Source organism: Planococcus citri, chromosome 3 (assembly GCF_950023065.1).
Source record: "Planococcus citri chromosome 3, ihPlaCitr1.1, whole genome shotgun sequence".
NCBI classification, from domain to species: Eukaryota; Metazoa; Arthropoda; class Insecta; order Hemiptera; family Pseudococcidae; genus Planococcus; species Planococcus citri.
In genome coordinates this window covers 51,993,479-52,012,277 of record NC_088679.1, presented here as the reverse complement: position 1 = coordinate 52,012,277, position 18,799 = coordinate 51,993,479, and the positions used below count along the sequence as shown (strand labels likewise).

The 18,799-nt window shown below is 33.7% G+C and overlaps 1 protein-coding gene and 1 long non-coding RNA gene across 6 annotated transcripts in view; one reads left to right on the top strand and one right to left on the bottom strand.

The window, feature by feature from the left end:
- Positions 1 to 18,799, bottom strand: part of LOC135840138 (acyl-CoA Delta-9 desaturase-like) — a 66,906-nt gene that overhangs the window by 6,803 nt on the left and 41,304 nt on the right. For 3 of the 5 annotated variants that reach the window (XM_065356501.1, XM_065356503.1, XM_065356504.1), the window contains exons 2-3: positions 4,238 to 4,485; positions 4,025 to 4,155 (exon numbers count right to left, since the gene is read on the bottom strand). In XM_065356501.1, the coding sequence (XP_065212573.1) occupies positions 4,025 to 4,155; positions 4,238 to 4,475 (369 nt within the window). In that variant the 5' untranslated portion in view covers positions 4,476 to 4,485. Of the gene's footprint in view, positions 1 to 4,024; positions 4,156 to 4,237; positions 4,486 to 5,020; positions 5,293 to 11,881; positions 11,905 to 18,799 lie in introns of those variants that run through there. The other 2 variants (XM_065356505.1, XM_065356502.1) reach the window with 2 other exon arrangements.
- On the top strand, positions 3,663 to 8,417 carry LOC135840142 (uncharacterized). The gene is made up of 2 exons (XR_010557704.1): positions 3,663 to 3,805; positions 8,211 to 8,417. It is a non-coding gene; the product is annotated as an uncharacterized LOC135840142 (long non-coding RNA).

Here is an 18,799-nt window from a genome sequence, read left to right as displayed (position 1 = left end):
AATAAAAACGACAACTTTTTTATCGCCGATGATAACGAACGAAAATGAAAGGTACCTCAAAATACTGCACTCGTGATAGGAACACTACAAAAATAATAAGTTTACGACTCTTTACACCTCTTGAAACAAAAACAAAAAATTGAAGTATTGTCAAAAACTATTTCCTCCTTTGAATTTTCAAATAACTCTCGATGCCATAAAATATTCATCGATGAAAAAATTAGTTTCGTGGGCGAAACAGATTCGCGTCGCTATCACGATGGAATTTTCCATCGATTTAGTTCGTTTCTGCAGTACATAATTTTTTTTTCTGAAAGATTTTTTTTCCAAGCTTGAAACACACGCCTTGCAAACAGAACCAATTAGCATCGCTATCACGATGGAAAATTTTCCATCATTAAACCGAAGAACGATTCGGTTCAACTTCAATGATTTTATATTGATTTCAGATCAACACGCGATAGGTAAATTGTAAATTCGACAAAATAGATGCACTCATTCCACGAAAAATTGAAGCAAAAAAAAAAAAAGATTCGAGAATACAATTATTTTCATATCGGAAGTTCTGCTCTTCAAGTCCACATAAAATAGGGAAAAAACGTTTCAATGGAATTTCTGAAAATTCGATTTTAAAAATACTCGAAAGAAACAGATTGAGTCAAAAAGTCTCCTCTAGTTGAAAACACAGATATTTAGAACCTAGTAAACCAATAAGAATTTCAATTGGTTGTAGGGCTGATAGTTTTTTTTGAGTCTTTGAAAATAAACTTTCATGTGCTGAAAAGGGTGGTCTATTTTCTCAGTGACCAGGGTGTCTACCGGAATTTTTTAGCCGAAAATCACTACCTTTCAAAAAAAAATCACTGCCTTCCAAAATATTTTTACCCCCCCCCCTCCCACAAGAACGATTTTTCATTTTTTTGGTTTGAACTTTGTAATTTTTTACATTGGAGTAAGTACACGTTTTCATTAATTTGAAATCAATTCAATGATTTTATAATACTTGCTACATTTATTCAAGTTGTAACAATTTCTCATATGTAAGTACATGTTACAAATTCAAAATGAGCGAACTCGAAAAATTAACAAATCGACTATTTCGAGAATAAAATTCGCTCAAATATGAAAGATGGAAGGATTTATTTTTAATTTTTGGAAGTGATTTTTCAGGGTGTCTGGTCCAACAAAATTTCAAAATAAGAAAGCAAAACTTTCACAGGACATTTTTCAAGCACTTGGGATTTTTCAAGATGGAGAGGGGGTGGACGAGGCAAAATTTTACATTAAAATTTTTCACTTTTTCAATGTCTTCAAACATCCCAAGATTTTTTTTCAAGCAAGCGGATGTCGAGAATATAATTTTGTCATTTCAATTTTTGATTTTATTTTCACCTTTAAGGTTCCTGTTACTGTAATAAAATCGGGCGAATTAAAAACTTTTTTTTCAAAATAAAAAATTGAAAAAAAATTAATAATGGAAAATTTGAATAACATTTGGAAAAAAATATACAAATTTTTTGAAAAATTTATTGAAAATTAGTATTTTGAGGGGTTTAAAAACGTTGTTTTCTTGGGTGATGAATGAAGAAGTTTATTATTTTTGCTTCAAAATTTTAAAACTTGAATGATTATTTTTTTTTTAAATTCAAACTTGAAAAAAAAGCAAACAAGCCCGAGTGAAGCGAGGCCAAGAAAGCTTTAAAATGACTTTTCTTCGAAAAGCCGGTAAAATTCATGTTTCAAGAAGTACAAAAAGTTTTTTTTTATGGAGGTAAGGGAGTATTTTTCTGATTGAAACTTCGAAGATTTCTTGAATTTGAACAATAAATGTTTTATATTGAAAAGTAAGAGCAAATAGTCCGAGCGAAGCGAGGGCAAAAGCTTTCAAAAAAATGTAATTCAAGTTCTAAAAAAGTCAACAAATAAGCGATTTTCTACAAAATTTTTCCCGTGTGTAAAATTGGATTTTTCGCTTTTTTTTCATTTTTCACTACTTTTCAAGCAAAATTGCTAAAAATCACTACTTTCACTACTTGGTAGACACCCTGGCGACGTAACATTAATTTTACTAATTTCATCTGTAGCTGTACACTGAAATTTTCATGAAAATGAACCTTGAATGCAATTTTTCACCCAAAAATTTTCTCGAAGGAATGCATGCATTTTTTTAGGCCATTTTAGAAGGATGTACGAAAAAGCTGTTATTGATCAGTGCTTTTCAAATTTCAACAAAAAAATATCTTTAAAAAAATTTCATTTAAAATTTTTTTTCCTATACCAAGACTCACGATCATTTTTGATGATTCATTAACTGCTCTCCCTCCCCCGCATATGCCTTAAGGAGAATGAATGAGAAATTCAGTTTTTTTTTCATGTTTATGCATTCGAAAAAAATACGAGGAGCGAAGGGAAAGGAAAGAAACTGACAGAAAAAATGATCTCTGGGTGAGAAACAAAACACGCCGACATAATATCAAAATTTTTTCAAAAACACTTCAAAAACTTATAAATTTCAATTCCACGGTTGTTTTTACACAGCAGATATTTTGCAAAAATCAGGGGAAAATTGAAAACTTGAAACTTTGAGCCGTGAAGGAGGGCAGAGGATTGAACATTGCTATGAATGAACAGACATGGTAAATCAATAAGTTTTTAGTTTCTTTAGTACACACATTCCTACAAAACGTTGGAGAAAACATGATCATCAAAATTTTAAAAAAATTCTAACTGGATTCCGTCAGCTGAAATTGCTTTTCTACATCCGGAAATAATGCAAATCTGATCATTTTCTACAGAAATTTCATTTTTCAAAATAGCCAATATGGACAAAACCGGCCAACTCTGGTTCTAATCGAAGGCCATTCTCACTTCAATTTTTTTTTAATATTACATAGCATTTAAAAAATGTTTTACTGATGTCGCCCTCTCTTCCTCCCACCATAAAAAAAGTACCTATGTAATAAAGAAAAAACTATTGGGACTCTTCTTATGATATTTCACAAAGAAAAGGGTTGCAACGAAAGATACTCAATAGTTGAACAAAGGGCATAGAAATATCTCGATCAAGTAAAAAAAAAAAAGAGTACAACTTGAAGGTCATCGTTAGAAACTGTACTTAATTTTTCAAACGTAAAATTCGTTATCATTGAACGCTCAAGTTGAGATTTGGTTTCTCGCCCAAGATTACCGAGTGCAAAAGTGAATTTTGATTTCCTTATCGCCATTACTTCGAATCATGATAAGCCAAAGCAAATTTCACGTGCGCTCATTCACGTTCAACACTTGCTCTAACGGAAGAAGAAAAATCACGAATGAAAGGCACGCGTTAACACCGATTAAATTACGTACTAGATGATGCGGAAAAAAAGTCGAGAAATACAGCAGGATTATCCATTTCTAACCACCTTCAAGTACATCAACTATCTTGAACGAATTTTAACAACTTATACGCCGACCGGGACCGGGCCGAGTAATTCTCTAAATGGATCAATTATTCTATACTTAGCGACATTTCTCAACAATTCGCTCGAAAGCTACGAATAAATCACCGGTCGTAAAATTTTAATGTGATTAATACAAGAAAGCTGTATTCAAAACAAGATTTGAAATATCAGCGATCTTTTCTCGAAGACAAATACGATTTCGACGAATAAATATGTATATTCAAGGCAATAGCACCCACGTTCATTATGGCTGAAAAAAAATCAACTCGCGAGTTAATTTCACTCAAACCTACAATACGAACGTCATCGTCAAGTCTTCGACAATATGATATGAAAGCTCACCTCGACACTGAACCGACCACGTATGTACTCGTACATTTGATTTAATTACCTCGAATCGGGTTTAATATTCCCGAGTATAAAAATAGCTATAATTAATTCGTTATTAACTTAATAATAATTATCACCCCGCAAAAGTTAACCCAGTAACGATGATAACTACAAGTACATAAAAGTAATCTAATAGTATTATACATGAAAATACGTAAATTCCGTATTTAATACGCGTAATCCGCACGTACCTGGAATGCGATCGTGTTGAATATAATTAATATCACTTTTAATGGCCATTTGGCTTTATAAGCTCTATGTGCCCATAGTCTATGAGCACCGGCGGTAATTCCTAATCCGGTGGCTTGGTATAATAGGAAAGCTGCACAAAAATCGTAACACATTAGATCTCAAAACGTCGCGATGATCATCTAACGATAGGTGAGAAATAGTTCAATACTAACCCCAAATATCAGTTAATAATTTGGCGGACGTTAATGCTAAATATGCACCGTATAGTGCAGCTAAATGTAAATACACAAATAAGATAATATTTCTCCAGACTAATTTTCTCTTATATTCTCTAGTTGGCTTAGGTGGTGTAATTTGCTCATGATCGTTGTGTAAACTGGCTTCTAACTGTTCGACTGGGTCGTCTTCGAATAATACTCCGGTAGGAGTACTCGCCGTACTGGGTGCCATTTCTTTCTATCTGTAACAAACGAATCGATGAAATTAAATCACTTTATACAATACAACGAATACATGGTACATTTAAATTTACATAGGATAGGATTGGGTCAGGAGACTACGCACGTTTCCTTCCGAACCAGTTTCATTCTTAAATTTTTTGATAAGATACACGTACGAGTCTTTTATCAACTAATTAACCTAATTTATGAAATTTCGTGTTAACATTATCAACGTCGTGTCAAGTTACTCGTACTTGCGTATTATGGTTTTTTTTTTTGAAGAAACGATTTAGTTTGACAGTAACACCAAGATTAATATCGGATTAATGATTCGCTAATGACAGTTCTAAGCTATCAAATTATACAACCACGTTACCGCACATCTCCGTCACCTTAGCATTATCAATTTCGTTAATTTTAAATATTTTCTACGTCAACCGTGTCACTGTCACACATGCAACACTTTTGATATTGCAAGTTCATTGTAATTCACAATAAGGATAAAATATTCGTTCGACGAATAAGGCAATTGATTAAATTATCGGGTTATATTACCAATACTATTAGATGCGATAATACAGTATTTTAAGGTGAGTATATCGGAAATCAGGGAAACCTTCTCCAACACATATCCAATAACCGAAGGAATTAATAACTATTGCACATTTTACACATTTTCACAAACACGTTTAACACGAAAGTACAAAATTGAAGCTGCAAATTTTCACAAATTTAAAGAGTGTAATCGAAAATTAAACTTGAAATTTTACGAGTACGAGAATCGAGAAACTCGGAACGTCGGCGGCGCGGTATAAATTTTTTTCGCCAAGCAAAGTACAACTCATACGTTTTTGTAACAGTGTTACCAACTGACGTCGAGGAAACATTCGAAACACGCTGAAGCTTCATTATCAAACCTACTCGTTTACCTACTCATCGTTCTCATAAATTATTTTCTTCTTTTTTTCAAACGATTGTTTTAAAAAAATTTTAAAACGCGAAGTTGAAAATGTGCGAACCGAGAATTTTGAGATGACAAATTAATGACCTAATTGAACACTATTTTATGAATTTCATCACTTTGTTAATTGAATGAAGGGCTTGGGATAAAAAAAACGAGTCAGCGTCAGGGATGCGGAGCGGAATGAATTTCGTTCCGGGTTCAGGGTTCAGCTCCGACATAAAAAATAATTCTGTTCCGGTTTCCTGTATCGTTCCGCTCCGATTAAAAATATCGTTCCGTTCCGGTTTAGCGTTCCGTTCCGCTCCGATTTTTCTTTTTTGTTTTAGAGAAGGTTGCATTCAAAGTACATCAGAATTTTCATGTTCTGAGCAAAAATTGAAGTTGAAAATGTTGAAATACCCGAAATTTTAAAAAAATGGTTGAATTAGGCGCGTTTTAATGAAATTTAAAGTCCACCTCACTGCACACATGAGAAATTTGAATTTTGATCGCTGAAAATTGCAGCTTTGTTCCAAAAGTACATTGTATAAATGGTCTTTTTCATGTCATTTACCATGTCTTTTTACAATTTTCTAGTTTATTGAGGTAAAATTTCAGCAAAAACACCTTTTGTTCACACTATAATCTTGAAAATCGTTCATTAAAGGTCAAAAAATTTTGTTAGGTCGGAGCTTTAAAAACCCAAATTTTTATTCCGGTTCGGTTCCGGTTTCGCTCCTGCATATTTTTTAAAAGTTGCTCCAGGTTCCGTTCCGCTCCGCCAAAATTCTCCCAAAAGTTAGGGGTTTAGCGTTCCGGTTCGTTCCGGTTCAGTTCCGCTCCGCATCCCTGGTCAGCGTCAGCTTAGTCAGCTATAGCTATATAATTTTCATTTTTCATATTTTTTGTGGAAAATCGAGAAAAATTAAAGCAATTGAGGAGCTTGGTGACAAAGTTAGACAAACGCCACGGAGGGCGCATACGGAAAGGGACCTAACGACCAAAAAAACAAAAGTTCTCCGAAATTGTTGTAGGAACCTTTACAGAGTTCCTACAACAATTTCGGAGAACTTTTTTTTTTTTTTTTTTTTGGTCGTTAGGTCCCTTTCCGTATGCGCCCTCCGTGGCGTTTGTCTAACTTTGTCACCAAGCTCCTCAATTAAACTTTTACAATTTTTTCTTTTCATCTCCTTTCAATTTAGGATTTTGAAATGAAATAGGTAATGATGATTTTTTTCCAAATTGAAATAAGGAAATATTGTAAAACCACTATCTTTCGGTACTGTGTGATCAAGTCGCAGTTCACGCAGTTGCCAGTTGATTAGGATAGGAATAATAAGGAAGGAAAAGAAATAAGAATACATAGAAAATGCGTAACAGCAGAATACTGCAAATTCAAGAGAATTTTCAAAATCAAAATGTAGCCAGTTTTCGTAGTAGGTAGGTAGAGGTACTATAAAATCCACTGTCAAAGTGAATAATCATATTAATGATCATTTACGATACCTTCTAAATTTTATAGACAATCGTCATGTTTCAGCGACAGTCTTAGACTCAAAAGCACCTCGGATTTTATTTCTTCAGTAGAAATTTCAACTGTGACAATAAACATATTAATATTTAGGTATTAACTGATCATCCAAATTGAAAATTTAAATTGGTTAATGAAATTTTATGATCCGAAAAACGTACGAATTTACATAACAAGTGACGTCTGATTTGATTACAAGATGATAAACAAAAAACAAGATCGATTTTTCACAGACTCGCGATTAGAACACCGAAATGAAAATTTTCGATGCGTGAGTATTCATTGGGAGACTACACTACACAAGTTGAATATGAGACGAAGGCAGCAGAATAATGTGTTCCAGTAATCATTCTTCATAATATCCATATCAGTGCCAGGATTTTTCTTGGAAGGCAAAAATTGAGTCCAAACCAAGCGATTTTGTGATCTCATTTTTTTGGGCGAGAAAGGCGGGAAAATCAAATTTTCGGAGGGGGCAGAAACCTAATAACAATGTCATTTATTTATTTATTTATTTATTTATTTAAAGGAAGGACTTCAGCGACTGAAATTAGCGTGGAAGGTATAATTTCGAGTAAATAGTTTACGAATATACTACGCACCCATAATGTAGACTTGAGAAGAAGAAAAACGCCTTTTCCTCTCAAAAAATATGAAAAAATGAAGTAATACTTATAATTATGCTCAAGTGGAAGGACGCAAAATTTTGAAAAATTTATCCTAATGAAACAAAAGCGCAAAAATTCTTGGAAAAGTACAATTTTATAACAATCAAAGATTTTTCAAAAAAAAAAACTGGATTCCTTGGGCGGAGGGAGGGATTCTCACACCAATCCCCCTCCTTAAAACCGGCACTGATCTATTTATCCTAAATCATCGAGAATTTGTGAAATATTTGTTAAACTGTCAACTCTCTTGCATCACTATCATGACCATTATCATGACTCATTCTTGTTTATCGGACAGTTCTCGTTGAATAATCATACAAAATGTAAATGCACCTATTTTGTCACGTATTTGTGTTACAAATACCCTAAAAACCTATGATTTGACGAGCTAATGAGTCAAAAGTCACACGTATGATTAATAAATATTCGGAAGCCAATTTAAAATTGAATTTTCATTTTTTTCATTATGCCTATTTTTATGTTTTGGAACAAATACCAACATTCTATTCAAAGAAAAGAAGTAAGTACAAGGGTATGTAATGTAACTTATCGAAGCACTAAAAGTTCAGCTCGACTTTATTACACAATTTTTTTTATTTTCAGTTTGTGGTTTTTCAACCTTATCAAACAATCATACGTGTGTCTGAGAGTTCACAGGTAGGTATACCATTGAATCCACTCAGCATTGGTCTCCTTGAAAACCTCAATTCTGCCGCGGTAGCATGGATATGTAGTACCTGTACCTCTATGTAATGTACTAGGTAGAACGTGCTGACAAAAATACAAATAAATAAATAATTTCAAGGTAAATGCGAGCTTTGTCATGAAATTTTTTCACATCCATTAATAAATATTTTATAGTCGATTCAACCCATGTTTCAAATTTCGTGTCACCTTGACTCGAGGGAAAAGTTACTCTCCATAGTGAAAATCGCAGGAGAAATAAATCCGGAACAAATCTCGAAAAATACCATCAAATAAGAGGAAAATTCTACAATTTTTGCGAAGAAAAAGATGTGTCATTGGTAACAATCAAGCTCGGTTTAATAAATTGAATGATAATATAAGATCAAATAATTATTCTCAAATATAAAAATGCCTATTTAAACAATCGATTTCAAAATCAACTCCTAAGGGAACTGAATTATTGATAATTTTCAGTTCCTCGTTTGCATAGTTTGCTTTCGACACGTTCAACGACGAAATTGAAAATTGAAAATGTGCTTCAAACCAAACGACTTCAAGTCACGATCGCTTACCATCCTCACACATCTCGCCGATTTCAAAACACACATCATTAATTCATTAGTACAAAATCAACACCGTCGACGACGATGACTAGGGCTGGGAAATGGAACATTGAATTTTCTATGATTTTTAAAGAAACTGAACTAAGTAACTACATAACAGCTGAATTCGTCGCATCGCGTCAATTATAAGTAGACGTACCTATACCTAATACATGCCTATTTCAATAGGTTTAAAGATAAATTACAAGTTTAATATCAGCTCTAGGGTAGTAATGGCGAAGCATACCTATGACTACACAAACTACCGGCTAGACTACTCTTTCCGTAAGATCTCTTGGAAAGAATTGTAAATCGTTGTAAACATGTTACGGTAATCAACGAGTTTAGAAATATTTTTAGATTTAGATCAAAGGGTGTATGAACTCGGACTGCTGCTGTTGTATGCATGTACATCTTTACTTTGGTGCAGTTGCAACATCTCACACCATAGGTAGGTAGAGGTACAACTGGTGTGAATTCTAAAATAAGATTTCTAAAAAGCTCTTCTCTCTTCACATCGATTACAACCTCCGCGCTGATCAATCGATCAGCTACGAGATATATCATTTTCCAAGAATCATCGACGAGCGGATTATTTGCAAATAATTTTTCGCCAATTCGAATTACCCAGACCTACGCCATTTTACGAGGATATCTGAAAACCGACGCGTCGCTATTTCTGGTCGAGACGCGCGCATATAAGTACGACCTCTCTCGATTGGATAATCTTTTATTAATAAATCAGAATCAGAATCAACAAGTCGCAGTCGACGATGACGTTGAAAAATTAGGTTATGTACTCGTCTTTTCCACGTATCAATAATACACGACAGTAAAATCATTAAATAACGCAGTCAGGGGCACGTATAGGCGTCCGCGATGCATATCTATTACCTACAAATCGCCCTACTCTCATAACCGAAAAAAAAAATTCCAAATCGTGTTACGTTGCATGCACCGTTAGCAAGAAATTTCATCGTGGAATCAAAATCGACAAATTACACGGGTCAACGACTTTTCAGTTCATCACTTACACACTGATCGCAACAAAAAAAATTCAACAACGAGCCAATTTTCCCTCGAACATGCACCAATAATGGTCTTATCGATGAATTAGGTATTTTTCATGCGAATATACTCGCTTAATGTTCGCAATACACGAAGAATATTGTGTTACATATACTTCGAATTTCATAATCCAACGGTTACTCAGTCATGTGTGTCTTGAAATATATACCCAATACCCATACATCGCAGAATATACAAAGTAAAGTACATACAGTAAGAAGTCGAGAAAAAAAGATACATTGCTGTCTCATAATCATTAATACTTATTCGAGAAAAAATTGGGAAGGTGGAAGAGAAATTTCAAACAAGGAGTTTTTCATGAAGTCAACTACACATCAAGATCTTTTTCCCTACCCAAAGTTCATTCAAATCAAAAACCTCAAGCTACCATTCCTTAAAACAAAAAAAATAGTTCCACAGATTCCAATTTCAGAGATTCTATTTGGTTCAGGACATTCTACAATAAATTTAGGATTTTCAAATAAAAACTTGACTCAAAAAGTATTCTGGAAACGATGCAAGGGTGATTTAAAAAAAAATTCAAAACGAAATACAGCATTATAGGAAGACCTTTTCAAAATTTGTAAGACTCTGGGCACAATATCTTACAGAATTTACCACCCTCTACCTCCCTAAAAAAATCAATTCTAAAATGGAATTCCCTATTTAAAACCTCTCTCCCAGTCAATGTGCTTTGAATATTTAACAAAGTTCTTCATTCTAATATTTTCCATTCACCATTTTTTTTTCAAGCACCAACTTATAATTTTCAGCTTCATACAAAAAATTGACGAAAAAAAATTTTTTTTATCAAGTTTTCAAGGAAAAAGTAGGAAATTAAAATTTTTGAGAATCGAATAAAACGCAGATTTTTGAAATTCAAATTCAAAAAAATTTTATTTTCTCTCACTCAAGTTATACATTTTGGTTTTTTTCTTGTTTTATTACAACTTTTTGAATTTTGTGAATATTTTTTTTTTATTGGAATTTGCCCAAACAGAAATGAACACTTATTAGAGAACAAGTTGAAAAATTTATTAAAAAATTGTTTTCCAAATATGCCCAAGGCCAGAACACATTGGATCAGGTACATAGTTCGATTGTACAGAATCTCAAATACTATTTTTTGGAACTGGGTCCTTTTTTGCAAAACAGGCTGGGTAAGAAAGAGTTGGAGCGAAAAAATTTCTATTTTTCCGAAATGCACCCTCTTTGAGGACCCATATCTTCCCTTCATGGGTACCTCTAAAGCTAAAATTTATTCTCGTCAACTTTCAACTCAAAATGAAGGTCTGTGCCGAATTTGATCACCATCATCCAAATTTTTTTTTTTTGCGATCTACTCGCAATACAAAATTTCCAAAATATTCAAACACTTTTGGCAGTAGTAGAACAAACAAGGTGTCTTCATAACCGCTGATGAACACTCGAAACATGATTCTGGTGGGGGGAGGGGGCATGGAGAGAGAAAAATAGAAACAGCGGACATCCGAAACCCAATTTTTATCTCATTACAGGAGTTATCATCTCACATGTCTATTGTCTAGTACCTATTTTTCTAGTATAACAAAAAACAACACATACGAATGCGCACTTTCATCTCTGATAAATAAAAACCACACACGTAAACACACAACCAATAACTATTTATAAAGATAACGCTAAAAAAGATAATTCACATTACTTCCGCGAAATTTCAATACCAGCCAAACATTCTACGGAAATAATTCAAGGATTTTCTGCGAACCTATGAAGTATATCAACCGCAAGTGATCGAGTAATAAAATTACAGTTATGAAAAATGACTCAAATTTCCATAAACTAGACCATATTCCATAATCAATCACACACGAATTTTCATCGCACATTCCACTAAAAAATTTTCATTTCTAAACGAAACACTATACGAAAACAAACCTTTTGAGAATTTCGGTAAGTATAAGTACGAATTTTTCGACACAGTACACAAGTTGTAAGCTGTAAGTATGCACTTTCACCAAGCACAGGTATAGTACTCTGAACGAGTAATCATTCGCAAACCAGTCGAATAATCGGTGAGCCCACACGTCCCACGTTCGAACATACTAACACTTTACTTTCATTAAAAAAAAGAACTCATCACCAATTCGCCGATTACGTTAGAAATATTCAAGGTGGAAGAAAAAAATCTTCGGACTTGATTATAACAACGCAATGCGGGTAACAGAGCACAATAATCGCGCGACTCGGTAATATTTTTTTGTATTTTAATATTAATACCAGCACCAGCCGCAATTATACATACCATACCAGTTTCCAAATATCTGATAAGCCGGTCTCGTTTCATTTATTTTAAACGGTAAATAGCCGGCTTTTTCAATGATTACGTTAAAAATAACGCGAGTAGGAACAGGTTATTTCATAAATGAAGGTTTCAATAATTACGATTTACAATGATAGGAACATGCATTTACAGACGCGATAAACAATTATAACTCCCTTTCCTTTCCTTTCCTTCATCCCATCCTCAGGCGGTCAAGCTGCAATAGATACACCAACACTCAACACGTGTACTAAATAATGTTCCGCGATTGAGCAAATTTCTCTGGCAAGTGAGCATTGAATTTTAATGTATTTTTCCATACTTTAACGTCGAAATATGGGGGACTCGATCCATCAAAAATTTCGTTCGATTGAAATACTGCACCAAGTACTAAGTAATTGTAAGGACGCTAAAAAATTTTGGTCAAAATTGACTAAAAAAGCAGAAAAAATTACCAGTGTAGAAATACATGTTTCATTTCTTCTATATTTATGAATGAAAAATACTCATTTTTTTTCAAATAGGATGAATGCGTGAACTTTGCTGCTCATATTCGAGGTAAATTTTGAAGTTTTTGACCTCAGATGATTAATGAGTTTCGAGGGAAACTAATGAAAAGAAATGAAATTATAAAGCAGAAAATTATCCCTCTGCCAAGGTGTGATTCATTTTTCTCACTAGTAAGTTTCGTTTTGAGATATCGCCATATCGTGAGTAAAAATCAAAGTTCAACTATGCAAAATCAATAAAATAATAGTTTGTGCGAAAAATTGGAATTTCCCATCACAAAAAAATCGATTTTAGGTTAAAACTAAATGCTTCTTGAAAAAAATTGAAACAAACAAAATTGTATCGCAGAAAATTTTCCGTCTGGAGAGTGTGATGAATTTTGATCACATATTAGAAAAACTGTTGACAATTTAGACAGGGTTAAACAATATCAGATGATTTTATCAACCAATAAGGACTCGATTTTCTAAAATCAAACATCAAATTGTTATGTCCTTTTTCCAATCTTCTCAAAATTTTCAACACACAGAAACCCTAAAATTATCAATTTGGAGGCAAACTTGACTGGAAGAAAAAGCATCTGCGTTTCAACAATATTTTCCAAACGATCTACAGTACATGCATCATTTTCTGTTTTACGATACGTGGTAAAAATAATTTCTGAGATAATAGTGGAAAAATTTCAACCATAACCATTAGAATACCATAATTTTTACACAAATATTCGACTATAATCTTCAAACTTCGCTTCTAATTAAGATTTTTTGACGAAACTCTCATATCTTGGATTTTTTCACTATTGCTTTGCTTAGATTAAGCAGTTACATGAATTAGCAACGCTGAACAGTAAATAAAATGACAACATCGAAGATGACACGTCGTAAATTCGTATTCTAAACTCCAATGACATGAGTATTGCGTCACCGTCTCGTGTCAATCACCATGTTAGAATGTATACCAGATAAGGTACCTAATAAAAAAAACTAATATATCAAAAGGTTCTTTTCCAATCCATCATTTTGTTAAACCAAACCTCGTGGTGAGGATCGAGGAGAAGCTTTACTTTACGTTTACACGCGCATTTCAAAAACCGCAACGATAAACAGCACATTGATAAAAACAGAAAGATGCGAGGTAAAAGCGAGCATAAAATTACATTTCGTGTGAAACTGGATACATTTTTTGTTAGCATTTCTAATGCATTCTTTTTTTCAATCGCTGATCTATGTAAAGGTATATAACCTATGTATAGGAAGGAAGGGTGTAGGTATATATTTCCTTCATATGTACCTCTAACACAGTCAATCTACAACCACTCAGTATAATCTTGACCAATCACAAATCGAATGTACCTCTGTAAATAACTCGCAGGATACATTTTAGAGAAGACGCAGTAAACTAAGGCAATAAATTGCTACAAAAAGAGAAAGGTTTTGCATCGTACATACAATTTCAAAACACCTCAAAACCAGATCACCGATTCGAGAAAGTACCACGATTCGCGATAAATATACCTATACCAATAAATCAAACGTCTTTTAGTACTCGACTCGTACCTCACAACAGTCGTACAGGTACCTGTACCTAGACTTCCCCGAGAACCTTGACGTTTACTCCGTCTGACATTTTTCAATAATGTCAAAAATTCGTTTTTATTTCGTAATGAAAAACATAATTTTTCCCAATTAAATTCGAAACGAAATTCGACCCATTAACGTCATACAGACGCATTTGCGTAACAAAATTACGTTATACTCGTATAACGAAATTCTTCGATATTTCGCATCAGCAGATGATACATCGATGTCAAAATAAAATACCAATTCGCCAGAATACTAGGTATACTATACTTGTATCGTCATAAGGTGTAAAGTACATAGAAGACAATATTACATACCATAAACGGACGTTGATCGTCGAACTACAATTGGAATACATGTCGGATATCGTCGTATTATTCAAATAGGCTACAAAGACAAACAATAACTCTTTCTACGATGTTTTTTTTCACTCATCTTTCGACATAACCTCGCTGCACGAGCTATCATGGTTTATTACACATACGGTACATCAGCTTTGGCACGAATAAACGAGATTCGATCAAATTTTTTTTTTTTTTGGTAATCGGTAAATTTTCGTAGGGAAATCTGTCGATTTTATGTATTACGTAAAATGCCGAAAGACTTTGATCAAAATCAGTAAAAACCTTCATTATGAGTTCAAAGTCACTCAGAAAAATTTATAGCTTCGGAGGTGCCTGTGGAGGGGAGGTACACGTACTCAAAGAGAGTGTATTTTCCATAAAATTTCCCAGTTCCAAAAAAATACAATTTGAGATTCTACGACTGTTATCAAAATCCAAGATCACTTTCAGGGTTCTAATGAGCGTTTGAAAAATGGCAAATCGCTTATTTTAGGGTAAATTTGAGTTTTGAAAATATTTTTCTCCCAAATATTTCGTACTGATAACATCAAAACATCGAAACATAATACATCATTTATGAAATTGGGAAAATATTTTGGAACGTTTGCAGCGCTGCTAATTTTTTGGTCATCATTGCCAATTACAAAAACACTCAAAAAATTTACAAGTTTTTTACTCTTTTCCGATTTTTTTCGAAAGTGGCAACAATGATCAAAAAATTGACACCACATGTACTAGTCCAAAATATTTCCAAGGTTTCAAAAATGATATCTTTTGATGTTTTAGCAAAATTTAGGCGCCATAACCGAGGGAAAAAATACTTTTAATACACGAATTTGCTCAAAAATACGCAATCTTATGAATTTTTAACCGCTCAGGAAATCTTGAAAGATGGTTAAGATTTTTCAAAAATTCCCCCTTTTTGAGGATTCATATCTCCTCCCGGGGGGGGGGAGGCACCTCCGGAGCTAAATTTTTTTTTGAGTGACTTTCAACTCAAAATGAAGGTCTTTACCGAATTTGGTCAAAATCCTCCGACTTTTTTTTCTTCCTACCCAATACAACAATTTTTTTTCAATTTTATTCTCTAAAAATCTTAAGTTTTGAAATTGATTAGATACACAGGTGAGTTTGAAGCCCTAAAAAAGTGGGATTTTCTTCAACTTCATACAGTCGGGGAGCCCGCATAAGGATCTATTGCATCCCCCCCCCCCCGTTGATCCTCTGGGACAACTTTTTTCTCAGAGGGGGAGTCCTAAGGAACATTTCTAGCCCTTGTCCTCAAAAAAAAGTGGCCCTACTTACAAAATGGCGGTCATTTTGATGGACAGGTCAGCCGAAATCGCTGATTTTGAGTTCCAACGTAGGACTTGAACGAAATTTTTTAAACCGTACAAAGGTAGATCGAAAGATCAGGCAAAAATTATCACCTGTCAAAATTTCAAGTGCTGAAGTGCTTTTTTCGATTTTTGGTGAATTTTTGAAAATCAAATTTATAGGCCAAAAATGAGGGGGAAAATCTAAATTTTACCAAATTGACCAAGAAAGCTGAAATTTGGGATATACCCTATTTTTGACATGCCGAATCGATTGGAAACTGTTTCAAATCGTTTTGAGCAGTTCTGGAGCCTCCAGCAGATTTTTGAAACTCGAAATTCCCACAAAATTTCATCAAATGGAGTTGAAAAGCCGAAATTCATTTTGCAGACTAATTTTAATACACTACGAAGTCAACTGCCGGTGGTTTTGGAGCCTCCAGCGACTTTTTGAAAGGTTTTATGGCGTTTTTTTTGGAAAATTGAAATTTCCAAAGAGTAGCTGGAAGCTTCAAAGCCATTTGAAACCACTATGCAGTCGACTTCATATCGTATTGAAATTAGTTTGCGAAGTAAATTTCAGCTTGCTAACTCCATTTGATAAAATGTAGTGGAATTTCAAGTTTGAAAAATCTGGTGGAGACTCCAGTCATTTTCAAAAGGTCGCTGGAGGCTCCAAAACGACTTGAAATCAAATTTCACTCATTTATCTTTTTTCACGAGAGTCAAATTTGAATTCACAGAAATCATCCAAAATTCGCAATACAGCTAAATTGTTGCACAACCACTATCAAAAATAGAATACGTATTTTTCATCAGCAATGGTCAATTTTTGTAAAATTCCCTCCCGACCACCCTTACAATTTGAAACCAATCCTTCTGATTCCATCATAAACTGGTATGAAATACGAGTTCGGTAAAAAAAAATTCAATCGCCCTCTCAACTCAGCTCTCACTGTAATGTAACCAGTAGGGAGTAGAATACGTGGTAGTTGTAGCTTTCTACAATATTTCAAGTATCGCAAAAACAACTCCGGGAGACGATGAGTAATACACAAATTTTTTCACCTTCTACGTCACCGTTGACGCGATAACACGTATAAAAAATCATATTACACTGGGCATCATCACGTCACCTTGATAACTTCCTTAGTGATAATTAAGTCAGTTTTTCAACCTTCGACCTATGGTCTATCGTTTTACAAGTATGTAATGTATGTAGTAATGTACCCCAGTGTAACGTAGGCTCTGTGATTCAACGTTTGAAAAAAAAAACACTTTCGTTTCTGAACACACATTATCAACCTCTTCTCATGTTAAGTCACATTTCCGCAAATTGAAATTCAATTCAACATTAATCATGATTCACGAACAATATCGTACGATAATGTATTTCGTATCACGAACATTGTGCTTGGTGAACATTTTCATCTTCGTAATTGTATCTGGTTCGGATATTTCAGTGTATACATAAAAACGTTCATTTTACGTTCAAAAAAAAAAAAATCTAATTTAATTCTATGCACATAAAAAATATGACATAGGTATAGAGAAAAAAATACAGCAACTACTAGGTATTTAGACAATCACGTAGGAGGTACCTTATTAGGTGTAGTAATACGTAGCAAATACAGTACCAAGTTCTTTGCTGCGTACTTGACTTGTTGTCTGCGAAAATTACGCATGATGCAAGAAAAACTCAAAAACGCATTAATAGCCGTAGCCCTGTTGAAATGAAACGAAATTCTGTATTCTAGTATTCACTCGGTAGACATCTTTGTAGCCTATAAATAAATAGTATTCGCGCAACCGGATGCGTTGTGCGAAAATGGAAAATTTTAGTTGCGGATTAATTTCGCCACATCGCCAATTTAAGATTAAACCGCAACGACGACCGACGAATCCTTCCTCCGAATGATGAATTTAATCAAAGTTAATTGAAACGATTACTTGTATCACAGAAATTCATTTTGGAACAAATTTTTGAACATTGGTTAAATATAATTTTTTTTTACCAAAATAGAAATGCAAAATTTTTATCATGCCATTAAAAGTTGCACTCAAAAAAAAAAAAAAAAAATACAACAGATAAAATTTAAAATATTTCTTTCTTTTGATAACTTTTAAATAAAAAGATTAAGTAGATTACCTAGTATAATCAAGAATATTTATAGTGCATTTATTGCACCAAATTCCTACACGCTTATTCAATTCAATTTCCATGGTACAATGTGCTCAGAAATACATATGATTAAGTTAAGGTAGCACCCACAACAATTTTTGTGTTGAAAATATTTCATGTTACCAGCCTACACTTCGAACAAAAACTTGCTGTCGGTGTGGGGTGCTTAATTCTGAGCACACTGTACCTCCACCTACACTCATACGATACCTTATAAACCTCATTTTGCACTATTGCCCAAAAATTATCAGTCTTAAAATATAAAAAACTTTGAAATGGTATCATTGGATATCCACAACAAAAAATCATAACATTTCTTAGATTCTTAATTCGGGTATTACTCGAATAAAAAAATAACACATTTCGTTAAAATTCTCCTCAGGGCGCCTCTATCTCAAAACCTCAGGGTAGTTTGGGATGTCTCATGATTAAAGCGCAGTCTCATTAATTTTTTATGTACCTACTACCTACCTACCTACTAGGTACACTTACAAAACACTAAGTATTTAAAATCCTTTTCAAATTACATGTATGAATTTTGCATACATAATGGCAGTAAAAATATTGCGCAAGTATTCTACGAGTACTCGCATGAAATGGG